A 13,620-nucleotide genomic window follows, 5' to 3' on the forward strand; every position below is an offset into this window, starting at 1 on the left:
ATATTAGACACTAAATGTGGCTTGTTGTTTGTATTTCAATCATCCATTCTTACCTGGAATATAAAATGTTCTTTCACAAGATCTGTGGCTAAGAAAGTCCATTTATCTTGAAGGTATAAATTAGACTTGCAAATTTATGCAAATGCAATTAGCCTTTATCTTTGTTTCAGAATTAAGGAAACATTAAAACCTTACTGAGAGTGAAGACCACTTGTGAGTATGCTGACAAAAAGAAACCAAATTTTACGTTGAATTCAATTAAAAATTTTAATGACTAAATGACATTGATAGTTTGAAAAAAATGAATGAATAACATATACTGAAAATGAGATTATAAGCGTAATTGTAGGAAACTGATGCTAATTCTGTGTTGCAGCATCTTAAAGAAGGTTAAACTTCACCATCCCCATGGAGAGAGTAAGACATCATCTTTGTACTAATGCTTTTCCACTCTTTTCCTGGGGTAAAAGAAGTTGCAATAAACTGATAAACAAGATGCTTTACATTCTCACAAGGAAAATGTGGTACAGCTCTCGCGAAGTGTGCTGACTGAAGGTGAGAGTCTCAGCTCATCAATCGGCTTCTCTTTGGAATGGGAAAAATGTAAATATCCACGCACAAAAATAGAATTTAAAAAAATAAAAACTCCTTTCAGCGCTGTATTTGTGGCACTAAATTTACATATTATGTCCTCTTCCATAAAAAAGCATCATCAAAAAGAACTTGTGCCAGTTTCGTATTAAAAGGCCTGTAGAAATCTCTTAAAATTGCCTTCGTTGTTGGTAGCATAGGTCCTAGACTTCTGTCTTCAGGTCGTCTAGTGTTTGACGCAGGACTCTTTGTAATCAGAGCTTCCTGTTTCTCACTTAGAGGTCCTGTGGAAAACCAGAAGATTATCTTAGAATATTTCACTAAAAATGCCCATGCTAAAGACAGCAAATCAGGTTTGCCGGGGGAAGACAAATGGAATTTGTGTTAGCCGCGGTGATGTTTCAGAATACTTAATACAGGCTTAGATTAGTGAAATAAATCACTGTTAGTAAATATGGAAATAATACGTTTTCCTTCCATATTAATTAATCATTGCTACAACAAGCAACATAAATCATTCCTGGAGGAAAAAAGAGTGTTTTCAGAAGACAACTGTGACATGGTGGAAGGTGGCCCTGCCCATGGAAGGGAGTTGGAACTAAATGATCTTCAAGGTCCCTTCCAACGTAATCCATTCTGCGAATATAACTTTCCATCCATTTTGGATTTGCAATTATTTGCTGGTGTTACTTAATTTTATGATGCCAATTGTCTAATATCTGATAGCAACTCTACGGGTTTCACTCATGTAAGCCCTCTTTTTTGTTTGTTTTGGAGGCTGTCAGTGGGATCAAAGTGGTCAATGGGTATAGCGATGCCCCTATTCCAGGAATAAGCGTTAAGCCCTTGACAATGTATTTCAGCAAGATAGAAACCCACAGACTTTTCCAGTGTAAACCATATTAAGGAAGGAGATGCCAAACACTTCATCTGTTCAATCTGCTGCATTCAAACTTTCTCATCATCTAGACCAATGTTTGGACCAGCCAGACTATTTTGCAGCCACATTCTCATCCTCTTGCTACTGTCAAATCAACATTGGGCAACATTTTGTCTGTCAACATTTCTTTGAGGATTAGCAACAGATGTCTCAATCAACACAGCAAAAACACAATTTCCCCCTTTTCCCAAGGCTAGAAACTCAACCTTTCATCATACTCAGATTTAGATCCTGGATTGGTGAATGCTGGCAACAGCAGGCACACTTCAATTTGTTTAAATTCCATGGGATTGCTCTTACATCTCTGTAAGCCCATGACAAACAAGCCCTGACTGCCTTCAGAAGGAGGACTGGCTTTCGTATGGTAAGATTTATCAGATATATCCCCACATGCTGAATGGTTTTGATTTTTTGCCTTGACATAATCTTATTAACATCTTCCAACACCAACTTTTCTATGGGAATTTGAGAGCTTTAATTTTGCTCGACTCCAGGCAACAAGTTTAATGCATTCTTCAAGCCATATTCCCGTGCTCCTATTTTGTCTCCTAATAAGCAAAAATTACCTAGAAGAAGGATAAATCAACCAGAAGACACATACCCAAATCCAGAAACCGGAACACCATGTGCATGGTGTACTTCACATTTGATGCGTGGTCCTCCAAGCGAAGAACAAGTATCTGATCTTTGCTAAAAACCGTCAGCCAGTCCAAAAGATACACAACATAGAGCCCAACCTGTAACCTTACCTGTAAGCACAAAAAAATCCAAAGCAAATAAAGATTAATTCATCTTAGAACACTTGTAGCAGTAAGAAACCAAAGCTCAGCTCTGCCTTTTGGGCAAAATTCCCACACACGTGCTTCTGAGGAACCATAAAAAGACAATATCTGAACTTTGAACATTTGTTCAATCTTCCTTTTGATTCCTGTGCAGCTTAAGGAAATCTTTGCAAATGGCCTTTCTATTGGTTAGAGATATCATTTTACTAAGGGCTTGGTTGTGTACCTGCTGCAACAGGCACAGGTCTGCATAAAAGCACTGCACAGAAACAACTATATGAAGAAGGATGCTCTGCCATCTCACCTCCATGCTCCTCTGTGCTTGGGATGACCCAGGCTTCACTGTGAGTAGTACAAATGCTCTGATTTGGTGTCAGGAATTAGATTTGGTTGTATTTGCTTACATCCTCTCATTGCAATAATTAGATTTAGATCTAAGCTGAAGCAGCAATGGCTGCTAGACAGTGTTAATGGCACGTTGTCTGAGTATGCGATGAGAGTGCCAGACTATGTTAGACCAGGCATGTGAAAAGGCAGTTTTTCAGCCTATCCTGATCTAATCTCTGTTTTTCTTCCCTCCTCAATTTTACATAACAAGCTGAAACATAAAAAGGGTAGTCTGGAGTTCTTAAAAGTCTAACCTCCAACTGTGCCTATAAATACTTTTGTAAATCCCTCCAGGCTCAGAAGAGAGAATCACGAATCCCAAGTCATAAGCATCTTTCATAAAAAGACTTAACATCTTTAAGTCGCATTACTGCAGAACAAATGAACTCAGATAACAATTGTATCTTTCACTTCTTACACTGACTCGTGGCCTACACTGATACCTAAATTCCAGTAAAATAAGCCATATTTTGAATTATTGCTAGTCATTATTATCATAATGTATGATTCTGATGCAAGTCTTTGGCTGTTTATAACAGTAAGCATCTATATTTAGCAGACTCCTTTGTATACTTGCTACACAAGAATTTGAAACATTTAATTAAAACATCAACCTAACATGTAATAATAATGGCACATATACTAATAATAGCTCCCCAGCCCTCAGTCAATGCCCCATTTCACAGAATACCGGGCCAAACACGTCCTCAGTGATGGGTTTTGCTTTTGTTTCTCCTGGGAGATGGAGGTAAGCAAAAGGCAAACATGAGCTGCATGATATACTTTGGGATTGCAGTGCTTTCCCACACAGGTTTAGAACCCTTTTTAAAGCTTTTCACCAGAAAGAGGAATTTTAAGCTATATGTCCCCAAAATTTTAACTAATATGTCCCTATAATTTTCAGTTTTCTTGGAAACAGCAAGAACCTTGATCTTATTCCCTAGACAGTGTGTTGTACTGACTTCTTTTCCATCGCTGTTCTTCTGAACCAGATCATCTCCTTCCATAAAGCTCCAATGATTCTCGTCTATACATCAAAGGCATCAGTAGAGTTTCCCAAGCCATTCTCCCTTCCATAATATCTATTCTTTCAGTTTGTTCACCCTGGCTTTGCATGCCTTCCTCTGGGTAATATGCTTTTCACTGATTCTAAGTAAGGATATGCTGCCAAACACCCCTTTCTTTACAGGTTAGCAGGTAGCAGCAGCAACACAGCAACAACGTCTGTGACACCTCTTTTGTTTCAGGAATGTATTAACAAATAACAACATAAAAATCTTCTGGCATAGTCACACAATTAGCAATCTGATGAGCTCACCAGGGAAAATAATCCTGACTTTTTCAACGTGTAGCAAGCCATGCACATAACAAACAGACTTTAGCAACTTGAATGAAGCAGCCGCTAAAAAAGCCCATTGAGGAGCACAGTTAGCATTTGTGTTTTATTACGAATAGCATTTGTGTTTTATTACAAACACCTGCTTGTGGCTCTTTGGGAAGAGGCATCCTCTGTTCATTTGCAGAAGTATCTTCTTCAGAGGGCTGCCTAAGACAACAAATGAAGATTGGTTCTGTACCCTGAGGATGAAGAGAGGAGGAAACTCTTTCCTTCTGGTTCCCTCTCTGCTTTTCTCTCCCCCCACTGGAAGAAATGCATTTGTACAAGCAGATGGCTGGAAAATGCTGTGATATTGCCCAGCAGCATCTCGTGCCTGTGGAGGACCTGGAGGCTATCAATAAAGATGAGCAGCTCCAGCCTACCTGCCAAGGTAAGTAAGAGGAATGTCCTCTGCTGTGGGGCTCAAGCCTGTGCAATACACTCTTTTATGGCTATTTTATTGAGTGGAGGAGGGCACTAACTTCCCCTTGGAGACAAAAAGGGGAAGTATTCCCTCTAAGTCCTTTACAGCCTGAGCAAATAAAATAGGATTGAATGGCAAACTGGCCAGAAGTGATACTTCAAGTCAATCTCTTCCATATTGTTCTCCCCCCTCAAGCAAAGTTTGAAGTCATTACTACATTGAAAATGTGGATTGTGGAATACTGAGGCTGTAATATTCATCCATTCTCCTGCCAGCAGTTTCTCTATTTCCTTTTATCATTTTCTGATGTGCACAACTGAAAAAGAAAGTTTTTTTATCTAGTTATTGGTAGCCTTTTCCGGAGAAAGAATACATCATTTCTTCTGATTTTGAGGCAATTTAGCACCAGAAAGATCCTTGCCAGAACTACTTTTTGGAGGCATCTGCAAAAAAAGCTTACACATTAAACTGTAATCTTCACAAAATGTGCTCTCCATACGCTTGCACAATAGAAAGACTGCATTATTACTGTTGGCATTCATCAGGGAACAGACTGAGGAGACAGCTGAGCCAGTACATCAGCTTTTATATGTTTACATATATATTTATGTCATCCACTTTACAAATTAAAACGGAGAAAGTTTTATGTCCTGATGCTTATTTGCTCAGCATTTTGGTCTTTTAATAACCTTGACACAACGCACCATCCCACAAGCAAGGAATCAAACGTTCTTGGAAATACGTACGGGCATGGCATTGTTGAGGGTGTTGTTGTAGACACAGGCCCTCAGGGAATAATCCAGCATGCAATTTTCAAACAGCTGCAGTGATTCTGCCACTTTTTCATGAAAATCTTCCACAGATTTATTAGCACTTGCAAAGTACAGATAATCGGAGTACAATCTGTGAATGAGAGATGCGTAAATGATAGAGGGAATGAAAGCAGACTTATTTACATGAGAATGGCAACCAGTTAAGTGCATCAAGGGAAAGGGTACATGTGTGTAACATCACTCCACTAGCAGCCTGGTCAGCCAGAGATACATATTCTATTCATTTTGATGGGGTTTGGCTCAGAGTAGCATTCATTTCAGGGAGCTGCTAAACATCATCTCTGCTTTCAAGGTCAGCATCACTTGAGAACCTGACCCTAGTAATTGTGCAAGCCAATATTTTCTCCTGAAAGCAAGTTTTACAAGTGTATGTGCTTTTATTTTGTGTTATCTACCAATAATGGAAGTGTTCTCAGCTGACACTGGGTGCCCCTCTATATCTGGTGCTCCACACTACCATGGGTAGAAACAGTCCCCATCTCAAAAGCTTAATGTTGATTTTAAAACCAGCAGAGAATGGGATGGGTTATAAAGAGGGATTTGTATATGATTACCAAGCTGGCCAACATCAAGAGCAAGAAAGAGTCCAGATTTCCTAGTTTTTTGCAGAAAGCTCCCCCTCCAATCCTATATTGGCTTTCCATCAAAAACATCCAATTTACAGCATTCCATCTCTTGTTTTTTTCACGCTGAAATACTCCAGCTAGGTGAATGGTTCACCTTTGTGCTACAGTGTCTAGTGCTGCACTCCCCAAGCAGTCTCACCTCTGCTTAGAGGACAGCAGGACATGAGCCCATGCATGTTTGGAGCTTGTAGGCAAGCAGAGCCCATGCATCAGCTGCTGCTGTGAGCAAAAGCCACCAGCAACAGGAATTTCTCTTAAATTACAGCAAAGGAATATCCCCTCATTGCGCATTTCTAGCCCAAGTTTTACAGTTGCTTAATATCACTTTAAAAAGATTATCTAAATTCAAATCCCTCTGGATGGGGGTGGTGGTGAAACAACCTAAAACCTACAGGCAACTGAAATACCTGTTTTAGCATTAATCCCTCAAACCCTGATTAAACTTTTCCAAGGTAAACGTGGTTCAAAGAGACAGAGGAAATGCCCTGACACAGCATAAATATTAGATCTGCTTTCTTTCAAATTTAGGCTTAGAAACTATAACCAGAGCCAATACTGTAGGTACTGTTTGATATGCTGTTATTGAGGAGTCATTTCTCCGAGTGTATTTGCAGCACAAATATTGCGCCTCCATAGAACCCACCTCTCACAAACCCTAGATATCTCTCAGCCTCTTCCAAAAAAACACAGGTGTCTAAGGAAAAACCTAATAAAATCCATTTATTTCGGTCTTATTTTATTGCTGCAGTAACCTTTTGTACTGCACTTTATTTATTTTTTAACTTCCCTCGATGTCCACAGGTACTTAAAAATTCATCATTTAATTTAGAAAGTTTAGGCCCTAATCCAGCAAAGCACTTAAGCACAGGAATAGCCCCTCTACACTCATTATTTATGTTAGCGTTTTGCAAGAACATGATTTTAATTCCCATATGAAACAAACGGAAGCTCTCTGTTAGTTTTAAAAGGAAGGGCTGCATTTGTTGCAGGATGCTTCCCATTCAATTTTTACACGTTTTAAAAGAAAACTCATAGCAAACTATAGAAGATGAGACAGAGACACCCAATACTATGTGTAGGAGTGACCAACTAGGAAAAAGACTCTTTTTGTCCAGTTCTTCCCAGTCTGGCAAATACGCTTCAGACAGCTTTCTTTAAATGAAAACACTCCACCTCAGAGCAGAGGGATGGTACCAGGTTTGGACCAGGCTGGTTGAGCAGCCTATTTCAAAGCTATGCCCACCAGTCCTTGAGGACCACAACCATGGCACCATGTGTGTCTCCTCTGCAGTGGCAGACCTTGGGTCCTTCACGCTGTACCCACCAAAGAGCCACCCCATCAGTACAGGGTTTGAAGGGGAGAAGCTAAGGGACAAAGCCAGCTGACTTCAACTGCATCAGGCACACAACAGCATCTCCTGATTGCAGAGAAGTGTGTACATCAACAAGATTTGAGCTTGCCTGGCTTGTGCCAGGGATGACAGGATGGACTGCTCCTGGCAGACAACATGAAATGCTTCTTGCTGAGGGAAATCAGCCAGCAGACATCACGTACAGCATGGGCCTGGTTTCAATTTCATTTGAAATGTTTAATATGACTGCTTAGAATTTCTATGCATCCATTAAAATAAATGCATCATTTTAAAGACTTGCTGACATCTGATGGAAAGCTACATTCTTGAAGACAAGCTCCATCTCTACAGGGCAGTTAAGATTTTCTATGTTTCTTTCCATCTGTTTTTAATTCTGGGGACATCTGCCTGGAAATAAAACCTTTGCTGATTAGGATTTCAGCTGTTCCAGCTACTTGAAGTTCTTAACCTCAATCACCATCCATTACAATGAAATAATGATGACACTGACAGCCACCATCACAAATCTTGATGTCCTCCAAATATCCCCCGTTGGGGGATAGACCAAACCCTGTGCAGGTTAGACCAGATCCTGTCCCAGACCCTCCTGATTTTCTCCTGGCTACTGCATTATTGATGGAGTTGCCTGGGCTTCCCGTTCTGCCAAAGCTGCTTTTGCTCCTGCAGCTCAGATGAGCTATCAACAGCAAAGGCATAGGGAATCATAAACAAAAAGCCACCAATTTATCACCAATAGAGCAAGCGAGATGAAGCTGACTTTTTATCTCTCCCTCATTAAAGCTGGCGAAGAACTACACCTGTATTACAAAGAATGGTTAAAGCAATGAGGGAATTTGTTGGTAGTTTACACAAGGAAGCCACTTCAGCCAGCTCTGTAGCATACAACTGCCACCTGTTAAATCCTGAGGTCAGGAGATGCCATTAGAAGTTGAGAGCTCTATTTCCTGACATAGGAGCTGACAAGCACTCTCACAGCTCTGCCTCTCCTCAGTAGCCGTGTCCTACCATCAGGGAAACTCTCCAAGGAGCACCCTTCTCTTCCCGCTGCCACTCTGGACAGCTGCTGCCTCCATGAGCATCCCAATCCTGCTCTTCTCCCACTACATGAGCTCACACCAGAGCCTGGTCCCACCATCATCTGCAACCCCTTCTCCTTTTTGGTCATTTCTGGGGTTTTGCCCTTGAGTGCTGACCTAAGTATCCTGGATATCCCTACGGAGATACAGAGAGAAGAAATTCACACCCCCTTGGTCTGATACTTTTAAGCTCTTGCCTCCATGCCCTCCACCTTCCCTGTTGCCCTCATCGTTACCATCCTCTTTCAGACAATGCAGTGGGAAGAAATGCGTCAGAAATCTGGAGGAAGACTAGAAGAAAAAGTGAAATCCAAGTGGAAAAAAGGACATTCCTGGCTAACCCAATGGAGAACCATTTGATAACAGCCTGCACCTTGCAAAAGCAGAGCCTTTTCGCTGCGAACAAAGTCAGGAAGACCAAGAATGAACTCCTGTTGGCTGAACAAGCTAAAATTGCCCGGTAAAGCTCTATATGACTGTTGCACCAAGCATTTTTAAGACTAAAAGAAGTTTGTATGATTTGCTGACTCTGGAGCTATCTGCAATCTTTGAATCAATTTGAACAGTATACCCCTTGAAGATATAAACCTTATTATTTAACCTGAACTGAAGCGCATATAGGACCACACATGCAGGGACCTATAAATGCAAGTGCCATGCTCAGTCAAGTGAGCCCTGCTGAGAACCAGGGCATATTAGCTCAGGTGATGTAGTTATATTGCATTTGGCAAGGTATATATTCATTTCTTTTCAGGTGTCCACGTGTGGCACTCACTGTAGCATTTACACTCACATGTCCCTCTTTAAAACACTATCACAATGCCAAAATACACAGAATAAACCCCCTTGGCAGCTCTTAGCACAAACCATGCAACTCCATCAAATACCACGTGAACATTTATTTGCATCCAAGAGAATGAAAGCAAATAAAATCATTATAGTAAGAAATTGTTCTTGCGTACTTTAGCAACGTGATCTTTGCTCACCTTTCAACAGGGTCTCTCAGCATGATGATAAGTTTGGCATTCGGTTGGAAGGCATGGATAAAATCCTGGATTAAGAAGGGAGGTTCTCCTTCAGTACTGTTGTCATAAAAGAAAATCCAAGCGTTGTTATCCCACATAGTTGAGGCGCTGGCTTCCCCTGGAAATTAAAAGCATCTCTGCTAGTAACTCATTTCATTCCTTGCATTGGAGTGGAAATGGCTGAATTTGGAAGTGGTGCAGATTGACTAAAATTGACCCTATTAATTACAACATACCTTAGTTCTTGTAAATTGGTCTAGCTAATGCTCCCCCCCAGCACCAGAGCAATCACTCAGCCTTGTACCTGCGTGAATGTAGTGATGGGTAAGGCAGGTTTCATGTAATTCCACCTGAAATATTACTGTCCACTAACCACACTGCTTCCTGTTAGTGGTTAACAGGAAATGTATTTGTGGAAATGTATTTGCTCTGGGCTGGAATGGACTGCTCAGGGTTTTGGCACATCCTCCAGTGAGCTGCTGCTGAAGACTTGCCAAGCTCTCTGTAGCACCCAAAGGGCTGGTTTTAATGCCCCTGGTCTTGAGAAGTAACTGCTAACAAATAGTACAATTTGACACAAACTAAAGAAAGAAGCAGAAACCTCCACACTGGTGGATCAATAGTGTTTAGAACATTAACAGGAGAGCTGGTGAGCACATGGGAAATATTACAATATAATGCATTAAGCAGCTGAATTGAGTCATTGTGGTTTGAAATATCCCTTTGGAATATTTATATCCAATATGGAATATCCATATTGGAATATGATAATATTCCATTATCAGAGCTTTTTTATAGAACTACAATTATTCATGTAGGTGAAGTCAAATATAACTATTCCCCAGCCATTAGACAAAAGGTCTATAGAATAAAGAACACATTGGTTAAATGCCAGATTCTGACATCCTTGGTTTCTGAAGAAGCTCACTCCAAATGTAATGCTACAGGGAGAAACACAGCCAGTAACGCCTGTGCCAGCACAAGGTACATGATGCTTCAGCTGCTAAATAAATGATCTGAAAGGATGTTTTGACTTGTGTAATCTTCCCTGTCTTTTTAAGTAACACTGCACTTATGTGGCATGCTACTTCTTAATAAAACATATAAAGAAGCTTTTTGGAAACTTCCACTCTTTGACAGTCTGACGAGATCTAATTCTTGTTAATGAGGTTTTTCAAATCAAAAGGAATAAGATGAGACAACATGATTTCACAGACTTGCACATGACCTCGGACATGATTTCCCCCCTCCTTTTATTTGTTTCTTTCTTGGGAAAGTCCCATAAAGATTTTAAAAGATGGCCAAAACAGCACGAAAAATAGACTGGCTCCAAACTCCAGCTTAGCATAATGTGATTCATTAATAAAGTCTGGAAGTTGTTAGAAAACACATCAATCTTCTGTCATGTTCATTTTGCCCCTTTTCAGAAGGAGGAGATCAGGTCCATTGGCTAAAGCTGGGTGTCCACAGCTTTTTCGTTCTAAATTAATTAGCCAAAGTACTGCCTAGTCATCAGTGGGCTTTGACTTGTCAATTAAAACTCATTAGCTCAGCTCCCACACTGGGTGCAGCAGAAACACGAAGACCAAATATAAGACAAGAGCTGAAATAGCCATACCACAAAAACATTGTGCAGCTATTTCTGTGCTATCAGAAGATGGTATCATGCAAACGGGTATGAGCACTTGTGTACATGGATTTACGGAATAGTGCACTCCAGGGATGAGAGTGACCTTGGAAAGTCACTGCTGTATCTCTGTGACTGGAATGGCTTGACTTAACTGCTCCCTCAAAAATGTTTACCTAAATCATGCCAAAGAGTGAAGCACACAACCTCCTCGGGCCATTTATTCCACTCTAGAATAGATTGTCTGATCTTCCTTCCTGCTCTTCTGCTCTGTAATCTCTGATCATATCTGATGTTCTATTGGATTTATTCCAATTAGCTCTTATATAGCGACCAAATCTAAGAACATCTGCTTACACATGTGTTATCTGAACTAAGTAGAATCAGTGCATTTACACATAAATGGGCAGATTCTCTTAACATCACAGATCAGACCACTCGATAGCTGTCACCATCAAAGCTCTGCAGTACACATGGAAAAGATGACCCCAGGCACATAAGCCAGTCATGCTAAAGCATTAACAGGGACTCAAGGTGCTGCTCTAATGCTGTTGGTTCAGGATAGCTTGGATTCGAGAGGACAAATCTTCCCAAAACAAAATGACTGTCAAGAATTAAGGGCAGGGAATAATGATAATTAGAAAAACAAACAGCATTCTCGTCTATGCTGGCTCTTATAATTGTAATTACCTGAAGCAGCCAAAAATAATCCTAACAGTGCTTGTTTCTGTTTTATAATGCAGATTTAATATCTGCAAAAACAACAAACCATAATAGGCATGAGATAAATTAATCGCTGGGGCAATTACGTCAAATTACGGCAGTATTTTCTCATGTGGACTTAATGAACATATGAATTAGTAAATTGCCTGAAAAGTGGATGTATTTTCTCTTTATTCAGTCACTAATGGATGAACATCATATTGTGTTTTCACAAGACATTCCTCTGAATTTATCATATTAATGATCACAAATAAATAAGTCCTGCTCAGAATGCCTCCGGCTAGATCAGTGCTGTCCTCTTTGGTGCATCTCTAAGCAGATGTTGGGCTTTTGCAGGGTGAAATGCAATTATTACCCACTAAGTATACTATCCAAAGAAGCTGAACTTCATGTAACATGACGAACTACTTAAAGGTTTATAGTTTAATAGTTTGTTTTTCTTTTTAGTCATCTGAAATACGAAGACGAAGGATTCTAAGCGAACCTGATATACAAACATCTTCATTTTAGACCACCTCTCTGTGTTTTACCAAGGTCATAAAAGACTGACTTAATGGGTATAATCATTCAGGACTTTTCCCGTAAACTTAATAAGAAAAACGAACAGAACCTTAATGAAACAAGAAATGAGACTACAGGAAAACAAAACACAAAGCAAACTCTAGAAAAGGCCGTAACAGGAGGTAAGTAATCAAAGATGTACACTGCCAATTAGATTAGAGAATTTAATTAGTATAAGCACTTCACCCATGAAAGGACAGGAGATATTATTGTGAGGAGGAGGAAAATCTCCAGATGCCCTTGATGGCAACATTCTTAAGACCCCATCTTGTGAATATTTAATAAAGTGAATGATAGACTTAAATGGAGGCTGAGGAAGCATTGAACACTTGGAGCATTGTGTGCAGTTCTGGTGTCCTCAACATAAAAAGGACATGGAACTGCTGGAACAAGTCCAGAGGAGGCCACGAGGATGATCAGGGGACTGGAGCACCTCCCGTACGAAGACAGGCTGAGGAAGTTGGGGCTGTTCAGCCTGGAGAAGAGAAGGCTGCATGGGGACCTCAGAGCAGCCTTCCAGTGTCTGAAGGGGGCCTATAGGGATGCTGGGGAGGGACTCTTCGTCAGGGACTGTAGTGACAGGACAAGGGGTAACGGGTTCAAACTGAAACAGGGGAAGTTTAGATTGGATCTAAGGAGGAAATTCTTTCCTGTTAGGGCGGTGAAGCACTGGAATGGGTTGCCCAGGGAGGTTGTGAGCGCTCCATCCCTGGCAGTGTTCAAGGCCAGGTTGGATGAAGCCTTGGGTGGGATGGTTTAGTGTGAGGTGTCCCTGCCCATGGCAGGGGGGTTGGAACTGGATGATCTTGAGGTCCTTTCCAACCCTAACTATTCTATGATTCTATGATTCTTTAAATGTGATTCCAGCCAAGTCTGTGGTTTAAACAAGGTAAGCCAGAGTCACCATTTCAACATGCCAACAATAGGTTAAACTTTTTTGCTTAGAATAAGACAAAACCAAGAAGATTCTGAGGGCAAGCAGCAAAAAAACATGTCTGTTTCCTGCAGAATAATGACTTCAGGCCTATTTGAAAAGTCTCCTTTCAACAGGGAACTGTCTCTTGCACAACTCCTACTTTCATGGAATGTGTCTGGTTTCCCTGTGAAATTCTGCGGTGAGAGAGCAAGACTGGTCAAACTCTTCCCTTCAGCTTTCTGGTGTTAGCAGACAGCAAAAGCAGAATTTAGAAACTCCTGCTGATTTTCCTCATGGGCACCGTGAACTGATGGTAGCATTGACCGCAGTGGATGAGCACAGTGCACTGACTGCACTG

At 40.7% G+C, this 13,620-nt stretch overlaps 1 protein-coding gene across 2 annotated transcripts in view; it reads right to left on the minus strand.

Annotated features, from left to right (window-relative positions):
* Positions 1 to 248: 248 nt before the first annotated feature.
* CHST15 (carbohydrate sulfotransferase 15) overlaps positions 249 to 13,620 on the minus strand; it is a 50,443-nt gene continuing 37,071 nt past the window's right edge. For both annotated transcript variants that reach the window (XM_065672439.1, XM_065672438.1), the window contains 4 exons: positions 9,397 to 9,553; positions 5,249 to 5,405; positions 2,133 to 2,280; positions 249 to 875 (listed from right to left, as the gene is read on the minus strand). In XM_065672439.1, coding sequence (XP_065528511.1) covers positions 685 to 875; positions 2,133 to 2,280; positions 5,249 to 5,405; positions 9,397 to 9,553 — 653 coding nt within the window. In that variant the 3' untranslated portion in view covers positions 249 to 684. The remainder of the gene's footprint in view (positions 876 to 2,132; positions 2,281 to 5,248; positions 5,406 to 9,396; positions 9,554 to 13,620) is intronic.

Source organism: Lathamus discolor, chromosome 3 (genome assembly GCF_037157495.1).
Source record: "Lathamus discolor isolate bLatDis1 chromosome 3, bLatDis1.hap1, whole genome shotgun sequence".
Lineage (NCBI taxonomy): Eukaryota > Metazoa > Chordata > Aves > Psittaciformes > Psittacidae > Lathamus > Lathamus discolor.